Source organism: Apostichopus japonicus, chromosome 4 (genome assembly GCF_037975245.1).
Source record: "Apostichopus japonicus isolate 1M-3 chromosome 4, ASM3797524v1, whole genome shotgun sequence".
NCBI lineage: Eukaryota > Metazoa > Echinodermata > Holothuroidea > Aspidochirotida > Stichopodidae > Apostichopus > Apostichopus japonicus.
In genome coordinates, this window is record NC_092564.1 from 15,886,163 (window position 1) to 15,901,088 (window position 14,926).

The 14,926-nt window shown below is 36.1% G+C and overlaps 2 protein-coding genes across 2 annotated transcripts in view; one reads left to right on the forward strand and one right to left on the reverse strand.

Moving 5' to 3' along the window:
• LOC139966591 (uncharacterized) overlaps nucleotides 1-14,926 on the forward strand; it is an 85,516-nt gene that overhangs the window by 27,558 nt on the left and 43,032 nt on the right. The window contains exons 5-7 of the mRNA XM_071969781.1: nucleotides 526-736; nucleotides 3,036-3,190; nucleotides 4,272-4,512. Of these exons, the coding sequence (XP_071825882.1) occupies nucleotides 526-736; nucleotides 3,036-3,190; nucleotides 4,272-4,512 (607 nt within the window). The remainder of the gene's footprint in view (nucleotides 1-525; nucleotides 737-3,035; nucleotides 3,191-4,271; nucleotides 4,513-14,926) is intronic.
• Nucleotides 11,579-14,926, reverse strand: part of LOC139966590 (uncharacterized) — a 29,555-nt gene continuing 26,207 nt past the window's right edge. The window contains exons 7-8 of the mRNA XM_071969780.1: nucleotides 13,402-14,080; nucleotides 11,579-13,007 (exon numbers count right to left, since the gene is read on the reverse strand). The gene's annotated coding sequence lies outside the window, so the exon portion shown is untranslated. The remainder of the gene's footprint in view (nucleotides 13,008-13,401; nucleotides 14,081-14,926) is intronic.

Sequence of the window (14,926 nt, forward strand, 5' to 3'; positions counted from 1 at the left end):
AAGTTGGAAAACCTATCCAATCCAAAGTCAAATCAACAACTTAAAGCAAAAACATGAAGCAAAAAAAAAAAACATCTTGTGGTCAGTGTGTAAAATTACACTGTTTCAAGTTCACTTAACTGTGCAAAATACATGTGACGATTTCAGTTATCGATATCGTCAAACGTTCTGTTGGAAGATAAGTAAATTTCACCTGCAGTATGAAAAAAACATGTTCCGCTATCATCAGTCATCGCTTTCCATGAACAGTTTTAAGACAATGGTAATATTTACATTAGTCACAGTGCTTATGATTTCATGAAGTATGTGAATAAGGAAGAAAACACGGTTCGTTACCGAAGGTGTCTGTGTTTACTTGCTATGTTTTTTAAAGCACAATGACTATAACAATATTGTTTCATCATTTGAGACTGGGCCCGAAAAAAATCCTCATCGAACATAATTATGTAAGGAATTGTAATGTGATGACGTCATTTATTACGTATAACACCCCCTCCTCCCTTTTCTAACTTCTTACATGCACAGCTTCATCTGACGACTGTCGCTGTCAGAACGGGGGCACTTGTACACAGCGCGGTCTATGCAACTGTAGGGACGGGTGGACGGGGTCGGATTGTGGTGAGAAGTGTCTCGAGGGCCTCTACGGGCCCGATTGTCAACTGAGGTGCCATTGTGGTACAGGCGGCAGGTGCCACCCAGAAACAGGGTTCTGTCTCTGCCCCGATCTTTCAAAACGGTGAGTAATTTGATAGTTTGTTTCTCATTGAATCCTCGTATATGCACTGAACAACGACGCTAGGGTTAACACACACACACATATGGTATATTAAACAGATGATAACAGGGTTGAAAGTCAGTGGAGGGGCAAATTATGTGATTCGGTTGAAAGGGTATGGGTATGGGTGGGGTGGGTGGGGGCGGTTAAAGAAGGATGCTAATCGCCACGGCACGTACTTGTTTAAAATAACAAGTCTGCAAAATTTCCCGAATTTTCTTTAAAATTTTACCAATTTTGCCGATACGGACCCATACTTACGAGATTAGAGGTCACCCTTTGAATTTAATGGGTGAAAGCGGTGTGTCGGCATTTAACATACACAATCTTCACACCAGTGGTCATAGCTATATTGGAGATTTCCTGCATATTAATGGTTTTATATTTCCTACAGGATGTTATTTTTCCATTACAAATTGACCTGGAAAGTCATTAAGACTGTCCAGTCTTGCAGAACAACATAGTACATATATTACGCGTGGCTATTATCGAAACTGAGAAAAGACTGCAACCCTTGTATTAAATAGACTTGTTGGAAATGGTCCGATCTATTTAGGATGTCTATATCTCGCACTTGGCGGATTGCTAGCTCAATCGTTAATGTGTCTATATACCATATTTCAGTTACAATGGAAATAGGGCTGATGATCAGGGGTTCTGTTGTTATGAAATCATATCACGGAAATATAGGCTAAGTAAACGGTCTCCTAGAAGACAAACTTTATCATTTCCATGCTTCGTAATATCTTTGTCCTCTTTGTCCTTGCGCTCTGTAAAGAGTTGACGTTAACGTACAGCGAATCTTAAATTATGCCATGCAGCAACACAAGAGAATATTGATTGTACTAGCGTCTATGCAGATGACATACAATTATAATGCAGTTGAGCTGTTCCATTCCACGCAGATCTGTTCATGGTACGATAGCTTTACTCTCTCCCTTCCATACATATTGTACTTGATCAAAGCTACTTCAGTAAAACAACAAACTGAAATAAAAACGAAAGTGTTTAATTGCCATTTTCAATTTCAAACTGACATTTCAGCCGAAAATTCAAATTGAAAATGATAAAAAACTTAGAACTGAAATAGTCTAGGCTTAGTTAGGTCGGGAAGATATTATTCTTTTTCCATAGTACAATTTGAACGAAAAGCATAACAAAGGATTACGCCATTAAAAAAACATGACGTCACAGTGTCAATTGACCCTTGTAATATAGGTCGGTAATTTGTTTTCATTTTTAAGCAAATGATCACATCAAATGTTAAATTATTGAGAACAGTGATCCCCGCAAATTAATGATCCTAACTATATCGTAAATCAGGACGGTTCACTCATATATTTATTAGCTTAATCCAATATACAACATTGATTTCCTTTGTTTCGATACCATGGTTACATCACAACACATCATATCTGCCAAATCGATTATATAAAATCAAATGTTTTTGATTAAATGATTGTTTAATTACATTACCGCAGTCTGAAATGCCGTTTGACCTTATAATGAGTGAACCTTTCCAATACCATGTCATGAACGTTGAAAGAGTTATATTTACCGACAGCACCCTCACAAATGAAAAAATGAACAAACGGACACTAAACATACACACAAACACACAGAAACAAACGAAGTTTCATACATACGAACGAACGAAGAAATAAGTAATTTCAAGCATTTTCAGACAGTCGTGTGATAATATCTGAGTCGGAAACGTTCAGCATAAGAGAGAGGGCGTAATGTGTTTTCAAGAGTGACAGAAGGCGTTGAAAATATTTGGTTGTTGAAAGTGTTTGGTTGTTGAAAATGTTCGGTTGTTGAAAGTGTTAGGTTGGTTGATGGAAGTATCTTGCATTTACTTTATTAGTACGATATGATGAATATAAAGTGAAACAAAGGGGGCATCGTTTTAGTGGGTTGAAATTCATTTAAAATTGCCTCCTTCTTTTTAGTGTGTGTCACTATAGCAACCAACTTAGAATGTTCAAAAGGTTCTATCAAAGCTAGAAAGATCATGTTAAAAATTTGTTTCAAGAAACCGGATTATTGCTCAAAGTGGGTTGTCAGCCTTAAATGCGTCTGTGTTAGCATATTCCACAACTATTGTTCGGTTCAGTTTATGTACCTCAATTTCAACATAATGTTCACAACACCATTGTCAATGATCAACAACAGCTCTTTCTATTCTTTCTCTTGCAAAACAAACATTTGAAAGGTGTCCGATTTTCATTTTTTCTGCGTTTTACTTCTATCCTTGCAGCTATAAGTGTCCAAATAGGTGTCCAGAAGGCAAATTTGGACCAAAGTGTGCATATCACTGTTACTGTCCTATCGGTCTCACGTGTAACCCTACATCCGGGAACTGTGAATGTCCCGGACGTTCTTGCCTTGACTTCGGCTTTTTCACAACTTCTCGTAAGTTAATTCATTCATTTGAAAAGAATAATAATAAATAATAAATATAAATATAATAATAAATAATAATTAAAAAATAATAATTTCACTGGTAAAAGGCTATATTGGTAAAGTTGCAAAGACGCTCGGGCACATAGTACTTGTATAGGACATACTTTTTATATATGGTCACCGAAATATGTTGTAAGTTGGCCCATAGCCAGGAATTATGAGTTACAGAAGGTGGGAGGAGGGGGGGGAGGAATAGTTTTGGATTGGGCTCCAACACTTTGAGGGTCAACATATGAATGTTTTGTATAAATAGTGGGGAGAAAAATAAACGGAGGTCGGGGGGTGGGCTGGTTACGGGCTGTAAGTTTACTGGTTTTAAGTTTTTTTTTCTATTTTAAAATGTTGAATACTATATGTCTAAAACATTTTGATAGAAAATAAACCCCAGTTGCGGAACCAGATGACAGACAGACAGGGATGATGTGGACGTGGGGTTGGGATGGGGGGGGGTGAGATTGACAGGAAAGATTTTAATGTAGAATCGATCCTAAATGGATAAGATTGCATATATTTGACGGTAAACTATTGTTATGGGTATAAGTTCAGGATACAAACCAAATATACCGTGTAGTTGGTACGTTCATTAGTTTGGAAGTATACTTTTTAATTAATATAGTTAATTACTAGTAAGTTTGATGCCTAGCTAGCCAGCTAGTTAGTTAGTTAGGTTAGCTTGTTATTTAGTAAGTTGGTCGGTCGGTCGATTAGTTGATTGATTGAATCATCCATTCACTGATTAATTTATTCATTCTTTCTTCTCTTTACTATAGTGACGCAAATGCAATTTGAAATTTAATCAGATAGCTTATACATACGTACAATTAATATTACCCAGAGAACAAATCAAGCAATACGCCCAACAAAAAAAGAATGTAATTAATTTTTAACAATTTTTGTTAACCTTCATTTATTTCCTTTACATCAGCCCTGTAATAAACAAAATGACAATTGATCGAAACCAATTCACCATTAATCAATACAAACACTTAAATAAAAAACTATTCATATCTTCTTGATTTTGTTTTGTCAGCCGTACATTCAGAACACCCAAGGTCATCCGACACGAAGACGGGTAAAGGAGGTAACCCTCCAGAGGACAAGATGCCGTCCATAACAGAACCTCCAGTGGACATGACAGGCCCAACAGCCATGTTCAGTGGTTACCTTCTATGGGTGGTGGTCGGTATCGTCGCCTTCCTCCTCGTAGTCGTTATTCTACTTTTAGTCTTGATCGCTTGTAAACGTCAGAAGGTCAACGATATGGATGCTAGGTAAGTTTAACCAAAATATGCCTCTCTAGTTTATTGTTTAGTTGCCACGGAAACCCATGCATGCAATCGTTTTTCCCCAAGAGCGATTTTAAGAATTTTCGGAACAATGCGTACAACCGTCTCCCCTTGAGTGTCATACTTTTGATGTATACGAGAAAACATTAATTATCACAAAATTACAGGCAGAAAAGGCATAAACGTATATACAAACAAAAAAAGGTACCTCGCCTAGCTTATATTACTTTTCCTTCCGTAAAGGCCCTTAGAAAAGACAAGTGCGACAAGTGGTTGGCATGTGTATAGGAAGGATACAAACTACGAAATATGACAAACAGACACAAAATTCTCTCAGGCATTATAAACATCTCCTCTAAAATGTTCATGATTTTAAACTATATATAGGTTTGGAAAAGTCGGTCTTTGTCACTGTGAATCTAAATTATTTGAACTCGGCTGAATGCAACGAACACCGTTTGCAGTGATGAACATTTTTTTGGGTAAAAATTTCCAAAAAATATCAAATTTGGGAAGTTGCAAAACAATAATCTAGCCTGTCTAGCTGGTGAACTAATTTTGTATTCCTCTTCAGGAAAATATTTAATATTCGTATATTTTGATTTAATCTTTTTGAAAATATTTTGATGTAATGGCGACGCATAGCATAGTGGGATTGAGCGATAAATATATACACAGATATTATTTGCAAAATGATCGCATTAATATCACGATGTTGCGTACAGGTTAGTCTATACCTGAAATGACGTCATTTTCTACCAGTGATATTATTTACATTCAAATCTGTTCTTTGATTAACAGAGATTATTAATAAACATTATAATTTCTATTACAAACTTAAACAATATACGAACCCTTCTCTCAAAGCTGCCAATATCGATAAAGCAGTAGCGTATAATCTTGGTTTATGACGGGATGGTTATGTGTCAGTTTCGTAAATCCTCATCATCTCGGGTTGCCCATAAACATCCTTACCCCAACTAATAACCCTTTCAGCCTGGCCTTTGAGGGGCAGAGGCGTCGAGAATCACGCCGTGAACCGGAGGAAGTTACGCCACTCATTCTTTTTCGTTAGTTTATTATGAAATTTAAAATAGACTATTCTTTACCCAATGTTATGCCGGACGGACCCCAACCGTATTTTCCAGAAACTCCTAATTTATCCCGGGGCCGTGTAGAGTCGACCACCTTCTCGTCAGGACCAATAAGAGTCGTTGTATATATATACACCACTGATATAGAGAGGAGTAGGCCTAATAGTGTAGTAAACTAGAATTCCCCTCCCGTTTTTTCTCTGCTTGCTCCTTGCCTCCCCCCCCCCCCTCCCTCCCCACATGATACATGTGCTATTATACGAAAGCCTACGAAAGCTCAAGTATTACTGACTGTAGCAAGGTGGAATACATGAAGAGTTTCGAGGTTTCTGACAGTTATGCTTTACATGTTCTATACATTATTGTTCGGATTGTTTCATGGATCTGTTGTACAACGCTTTTAACCGGTTAATCAGTAATGATCCCAAAGTCTTTTAGCTAAATATAAAATTTCTAGACGTTCTCAAAAGCACTTTCCTATAGAAGGTTCTGATCCTCTAAATTTTTCCTATTCATGGATAAACAGTGGAATGTCTCTGTGTGTTAAAATAACCTGGGGATTTTTTTCCGAAATGAAATGGACGAAATATATGCAAAAGTCGGTAGATGTTATTATCAGTAAACGAAAACGGCGTCCCCATAAGTAAGATACAACGAAAACAAACGAGATGTTAGCATTCTAACCAGACACGAGTTCTGCATTTTAAACTAAAAATGAAATTCTCTAGAGTGATTGCTTTGAATTTGTGTTTTTCATGATTTTATAAGAAGACGGATATTAGACGATGAAAACATTTATCCGTCCGTTGGAAATTCCTCATTTGCTATTTGATTACGCAAATTACCAAATTTCAGACAGATCTTTTGCAGAAATTCCCGATTTCGATATATCTGTAGATTAGCATGCAAACCGATCCGCAATGAAAAAAAAACAACTCTTAAGATACTACAATTTAGGAAACCAATCCCCCAGGCGGAAACTTTTTATTGGTTTTCTAAGACAACCAGGAAACATACTCTAGATAAGCACCAGTTGAACGGTATGGCTTTGACCCTTTTCGGGAAATCCTTATGCTTAAACCTATTGTATCCCCATGTCCTTATACGTATCTTATCATCTTTCCTTTCCACAAATTACAACACTTAACTTATGTGACGATATGTTATCATGTTGTTTGATCGTTGCAAACACTTTCGTCGCCACTTTCCTTTTAAAGAGAATGTCCTTCACGAAGTATGGAGCTAGCGTATATGAATGAACATTGGCTATAATAAGTCGTGTGTTAGATATATGGGATAAGGCTTTGATGCCGCCGTGCACTACCTGGTCATGACCTTAGAAACTACGTCACGTGAATTCACCATCAACACTGAGAACAAACATCAGATGACAAGATTGTTAGAGATGATATCAGCTGACTATCAGAATGAGTAGCCCGGATATCGTGACCAATTCTTTGACTTCTGTTTGCAAAACAGATCCATACCTGACGAGTGTTGTGTGGGAAGGGAGGGGGTGGGACTTCAGTCCCGGACCCTGGGTCAACCTATGGGGAAGTGGGGGAAATGTGAGACGAAAAATAATGTATTCTTATTTTCATAATATACTGAAGGTAAAGCGAAGACTTTAAGTTAGTTGAAAGAGAACTTTTCAGGGGAAAAAATATCCCGGGGTCCGACCTGTCACTCATCGTCCCCAGGTTATATCAATAACGAATTCAAACTAAAAAAGAAATCTGACATTTTCTGTATCAAATATGATATAAAAGATATATGTCTGTGAAAGCCGATTCATAATGTTTCAATATACATACTTAACATTGTAATAGTCATCTTGATGCTTGGCCTCAAGTGTTTCTTTTCAAGATACTTGCTAAACTCATATTAACTATATTGGGAAGAAATACAGACAATTAATATTTTACAAACGGGTGAACTGTTGTAGTCAGTTTTCAAGGTGTGATATGGAGGGTTACTATGGGGGGGGGAGGGGGTGTTGGAGTGGTAGGGGGATGAGGTGCTCACTTTACTGATTTATCATTTGTCTCATTGTCAAAGTATGTTTTTCTGTATAATGCTACACATTGCTTTATTTGTCATTGTAATAGACATCTCGATAACTTGCCCTCAAGTTTTCGGCTTGAGCTAAAGTTGCACGAAGTTTTCAAAAGTAGGCCTGGTGTGTGGGTAGGGGTGGAGGGGTGGAGGGGGGGGGATTTACAACACACTAACTTTCTCCCAGACAAGTTCCTAATGAGTGTCTGTTGTTTAAGACAATTAACAGACAAGTAGAAATTTCATTGAGTTCGTCAAATGCAATATCACTCATGCAATATCACTTTTATATGTGTTTCATCGCTTTGCGTTTCAATTCCATGTCTGTTTTAGAGCTCTTGTGTTTTGAACAATTTCCATTGTATTTTTATGCATGTGGCTGAATAAACCATCTATCTATCTATCTAAATGTTAAAGGGTAACCGTAAAATGCTTATTGAAATTGAAACATGCGTGACCATTTGATAACTTTCTAGCATATTATAGGATTATACTGAAGGCGTCAAAGAATTCCCCTCTCCCACCCCACCCCTCAATATATTGATGTACCATGTACAATATTATAAGTAACGAAACAACTAATTGCTTGGATGCTAAATACGCCACAAACAATGTTTCCGTTCTATAAACAGTGTATTTTGAAGTGTGACTGACCGTACCAACAATCCGGGGAAACCCCTTCTTGATAAACTTCCCTATTGCAATCCTTGTTCCGAGCTTTCCGAAACGAATCATCCTAGGTGGTTACCTCCGATATATTTGAGAGGAAATCTTAACTGTGCCTACTTCCTTCCTATAGAGTGAGCATCAGTTTTTCCTTAGTGTTTTATATTTAATTTAGCGATGTGGATGAAATTGAATTACCTGTACACAATAACTTTCCGCCAGGGGAGGTGGGACTGGTCGAGGGGGGGGGGGGGTAGGGGAGTGTGTGGGATGCGTAGGTTGGTTGGGAATACGCCCCTGGTTTTTGAACACTAATACAAAGCGTTGTCCCTCTTTATAAACAAAAAGTGTCCTTTTTTTGTACGGTAAAAGTACACCCTATTTTAGAATATGTCTGTTTGTTGAGAAATTAAACTGAAGTGCAATAAGAAAGTATCCTTTTATTGCAAAAATTATGAAAGGTGATTAAACTGTGGCGTTTGTTGACAAATATTTACATTCCATTTCCATTTGGTCGAGACGTTTTGATGTGATTTGATATATATATATATATATATATATATATATATATATATATATATATATACATTTATATATATATATATATATATATATATATATATATATATATATATATATATATATATAACACCAAATCCTACCTCTAGGAGACATGACATAACATCGTATATGTAGGAGACATTGTATAAAACACCACAAAACTCAGAAAATATAGACCCTCTCTGCATATCAATACCTATAATAATGTTAAATGACATCAGCGATGGTGACCATAAAGTTTCCCGTGCTATTTCGAAGCATTTCCTGATATAACTCTATGAAGTTGTTATAAATGTCTCCTTTACGTTTTTTTACTCCAATATACACCTTCAGGAGACAGTTGTTATATCGTTTGCATTTGGGAGACACGTACCATCTGACAGTATCACGCAGAGATCTATACCCATACCTTGACAGTGTGTGCATTTACCTCCGTATATCTTTAGTAAATATGTTGGCTTAAATTTATTAACTATTATTGAATTTAAGCATTATCCTACTGCGGAAAAAATTAATCAACAACCGCCTTTTTAATTCTCTTGTTGTGTTGTTACTTGTGTAGCTGGTTGAGGAGTGCTCCTAGTATAAAATTGTAAGTTTGCTGATCATTACACTCAACTCATAAATATTATTGAACTCTTTATAAACTGCATGCTTAGTCATACAAGGGAAATGCATACAAGTGGCCGAATCATGGTAGTTTTAGGTGAGGGGCAAATGATGCAGTAGTGAGCAAAGTGTCAATTCTCGGAGCTATCAGGAATGAGGGATTTAGGAGGGGTGTGGTATTTAGGCTTTAAATGGAGAAATATATGATAGACGCCATCTCGGGAAGGGGTGTTAAGGGGAATGGGGCTACAGCGTAGGAAAGTTTTGCTCTCAAAATGGTTTTATCATTCCTTTTCTCAACATCTGTCGTTCCATTTTTTTATTTATTATTATTTGGTGTCAGTAGTGGAGGCACATGCCTGTAGCCCCCCCCCCCCCCTTTGCATACGCCACTAAAATTTAAAGAACAGTTAGATGTGAACTTTTATTAACATATGTAAATATCAATTGACTTTTCTTTAGCATATATAGGTGCAACTAGAATTAAGCATGGGCACACTTTTTCTTTGTTAAAGGCTGAACCTCTCAGACCCTATTCTTTTTTTAAATCAGATTTCTTTTACCTATGAGTGTTAGTATTTTTATAAATTCTGAACAATATTGAATGCTTAATTAAATTGAAAAAATGTTTCAATTATGACTTTCAGTCATATGTTTCTTAGCGTGGGCACAACAATCCTAAACGTGGGCACACCTGTATAAGTTACCAGATTGGTTATACTGTACACATCCATATAGCAATATGTAAACTTCTATTAACGCCTGTACATATCAACCGTTTTCTTATGCACGGGTGCAATTGCATTTCAGACATGGGCACATATAATCTTTCCTATTAAACTTAATATGTAGGACTACTCATCGACACACATAGGCACCCAATTTCATCAAACCAACGATGTCAAAGTGGGGCATTTGTTCCACCCCTCCTCCATGTATCTACCTCCGTATTTGAATTCTATAGTACTATCAAACAGCATCATAAGTCCCTGCCAGCAGGTTAACTTCGTCCTCAACCAGAATTGTGTTAAATTAGAACGCTTATTAGAAATCGCTCTTTCCTAGAATATGGCTGTGTATAGTAACAATACCAGTTTGAATAACCTAGTAATAATTTTGGAAGGACATGAATATTAACCATGAGATATTTAGAAGTCCTGATTGTTTTAATTTTATGAGGAATGTTCAAGTCACCTCTTTCATTCCCCAGCTAAGGCCTTGACGAGAAGTCTTTATGAAATTGCCAGGTTTTCTTGATAATAATAATAATCAGCAGTTAATTTTAAGACACTTAAGTGACCACAAATTTGGGAGAAACCCGCAAGGGCTTATGGATTACAAGTTACATGTCCAATTCAACATTTTAACTCAAATTTGGAATCTTTTCCATTTAGAAAGTCATTTCAGATGGGAAAAACCGTAGATTGCTCTTGGGTGGGTGAATAACTCACCTTACTATGGCCAGTGATCGAACTCAAACCTCCCAATTGCAGAGCCTCATTGCTTCAAATGCCACCGCCTTTATGTACAGCACCGGTGTGTTTTTCGTTAATGGCAACATAATTGGACGCAAATCAACAATTGTACAATCTATGTTTACATGTAGTGCAATAACTCTGGTCATGAGAATTAATTGGTTGATGAATGCTTCAGCAGCTACTTCATCTGAGAAAGAGCTACATTATGTGGTAGCAATATTGACTATAAATTTGCTTTCTGTCTTAATTGGCTACTTTAAACTAAAGCACATTAAGATCATCTGTAGTTGTCTAGATATTGGTCCTGCATGGACAAAGAATTCTTCCCATACATTAAGGCTAGTGTAGATATGAATCCATTAAATGTAACAGCATTGTGACACTGTCCAAGTGTAGCAGTGAAAGATATGCCCTTCAGGCATTTACATTTCACAGTCTTCTGTGCCCCCCTCCCCAACCAGTGATAGTCTGGCTATGTGCCTGTATAACATCAATCCTTAAACAAATCACACAAATCTTAGTCACAACTTGTTTTACAGAAAATTGAGGACACTGAAATTGTAAATATAAACAAAGAACAAGATAACCTGCAGATTGTGCGGAACATGTATTGATATCTTCAAAAAGGTATTGAAAATAAATCATTAATTTCCTAATGAAGTAATCATTTGGCTAGCATGATCTAATTAAAAACTTGTGATAAAATGGGCACATGAAACAGTAATTTTCTGTAGAGATGTAATGTAAAACCTTTGGCAAGATTATAGTTAAATGCTTTTTACCCAGTAAAGTGAGTATTGACATACCATGAAGTTATGTCAAATATGTTATCATGAACTGGTCAAGGTCCCTAAAAGTTTACCTTAACCTATGTTTTGAAAGAAAACTGCAGAGTTAACCTATTTTGAAATAAAACATTTTTCCTTTTACTTCTACCACAACAATTGCAGGTACTGATATGGTCATTGCAAATTGGGTTGCCATGCATATGTGCATATTATTGTACACCAATGTATACATTTGTTCACGGTATAATTTTACCCATTGCTGTAAGTTCATCGTTCAGGAGGTGACTGTAGGTAACAATTGCTACAATTAGTTCATTTTTACCATCTCCAATATTGAATGATGTCTTGTCTGACATGTTGTCAATAATTTTAAAACAGTGGCAATTTGTGAACACATTGTTGAAAGATGCTGCAATTCTCCTTATCAATTCAGTTTTGCAATGCTTTATTTCTCATACCTTTTTTCGATGACAGCTGGCTAAGCCTAGCTGCCTACACACTTAAGCAGTTCGGTACAAAGAAAAGTACAAAGGATTGATTTGGTTAAAGAATACACAATAATTAAAGATGAAAATGAAATATGATTGCCTAGTCACATGATAAGATGAATGATAACATTATAAATCCATGAATAGTTCAAACAGCCCGGTTCACACTTTTCATGCTTCTCAGAAAAATGAAGTGCTATGGTGTTTCATATGTAAATAATTTGAAAATGCCTTTACACTCTCCAATTTAGGACCAAGGCTTGTGTCAAAGAACAAAGTTTTTTTTATGAAAATGTAGGATGGGAGAACAAATCCATGCAAGGTGATTAATGACTTCTAAGCCATGTTAGTTACAGCAAGTTCAATCACACACTAAAACTTTTCAGGCAGTTGCTACAGAAAAAGAGTAAAATAAAAAGGAAAGATTTGGTAAAGACTACAAAGTAATTAAAGATAAAGATGAAAGGGGCATAAAAAAGTGAGCACAAATGATGGTCCTCTTATAGTAATTATGGGAAACACACATGTCAATATGACATCTAGACAAGTTGAATAACAATTTGACTTTGTAAAATAACACATCCAAAGTTGTTTAGGCTTTGTCTGTCATCGACTTCAACCTATCAGCATATTTTCTCTTTCTTTTCTCCCTCTCATTCATGACTTTAGTCCGAACAGTGCGCCAAGTATATGTCTGGGTGAGGTTTGCACATTTCAAGAAATCTTCAACTTCAGCTTTATCTGTTGGACAAAAGATCATTAGATAAGAAAGTACAATTCAGACAGAAAAGAGGGTTTTCAAATTTATTAAAATACATTTCATGATATCTTCTTCTAAAATGTGGTTTCAATATATACATGTTGTCTATTTAATAAATCCACAATATGTATGTCACACGTCCAATTGCTTCTCTTCTTATGCTTGTGAGTAGCAGTTTACCTATGTGAAGTGCCAACTAACAGTAAGCAGTACTAATGTGATGTGATATATAGACTTGCTAAAACCATCAGTTTTTTACCCAAGTTGTTCCTTGAAAGAACCTTTATCATTTCATGGTTTGAAATATGTTTAAAACACAAAGGTAATTTAGACACAATGTTTACACCAGGCACTACCTAACACTATATTACTTACTTGGAATGGTCTTGCATACTTTCTGAGTTATTATTTCATGAAAGTGCTCCTTTACTAAGTCTTTGTCACTTTTCGCCCATTTAGTGTACGTTCGACATGAAAAAAAAAAACATCTTTCAAATAAACAAGCCAATTAAGCCTTGATTTTGGCGAAAGCATACAATGGTGACAGCGTGTGCGTATTTGGCCTGCATGCCTCTTAACATGCTAACTCAAAATTGATGAACTATAAATTGGTATATACATTGACTTTGGTGAGTAGAAGAAAGTTAATGTGTTTTAAGTGGTCAAATGTCATTTGAGGTGCAAGTCAAAACACTTTGTCAACATAAAGGAAAAATTGGATGGACTTCAGACTTGTATGTCCCTTGCCATTGATGAGTAAAACAACCATAATTTGTCTTTCACGGAGATTGTGTTTGAAGTCTGGCACCTTGTAAAATTCATGAATTTGAGGTTTGATAAACTTCCAGCCACATGGTTTCTAGACTGCTGGCATAAAATTACTTAGCCAATTGGCTTTCAAATTACTTTTTTGTATCAGCATAATTTATCCTGTTACAAAGATATCGGGCAATCATCATTATCATCACCATAAAAGACAATATGTACTCACTCTTTTTGGTCTTTGCCTCTGAGTCTTGGGAATGGGATATTTTGAAAAGCCTTCTTTTTATCCCTTCATGAAACGAAAAGAAAAGCTTCCTTAATAATTTGTTAGTGATGTAAGTTCTTGTTCATGAATCATAAATACATATTACAAAATGGAATTACAGCAAACTTAACAGCGCTAACACATTCACAAGCTCTCATCAAGACAGATTGATGAATAACCTCTATGGTATCCCTTTGCAGAACGTTGTTTCTTTATGCTAGACCAGGCTGTAGAGGTGATGTTGCATAACATAACAATCAATATTACTGCAAAGTGTTCAGAACTAAAATCATGCTGTGACAGCAACAAAACTGATGTTACATCATTCCAATACAATTGAATTACAAACATTTGTTTCACAATTTGTCGCAGTGTATTGAGATAGATTCTATAGCATGTCTCTTATGTATACCTGAAAATTGAATACAAACATATTTGTCAAGATGTGTCACAGTGTACTCAGATAGATTCTATAGCATGTCTTCTATGTATACCTGAAAATTGAATACAAACATATTTGTCAAGATGTGTCACAGTGTACTCAGATAGATTCTATAGCATGTCTTCTATGTATACCTGACAATTGAAAACAAACATTTGTTTCACATTGTGTCATAGTGTACAGTGGCCAAATGTTGGCTATATTGAACTTACAAATAGGTTCTACAATATGTCTTCTAAGTATACCTCACAATTGAACACTAACATATGTTTCACAATTTGTCGCAGTGTATTGAGATAGATTCTATAGCATGTCTCCTATGTATACCTGAAAATTGAATACAAACATATTTGTCAAGATGTGTCACAGTGTACTCAGATAGATTCTATAGCATGTCTTCTATGTATACCTGAAAATTGAATACAAAC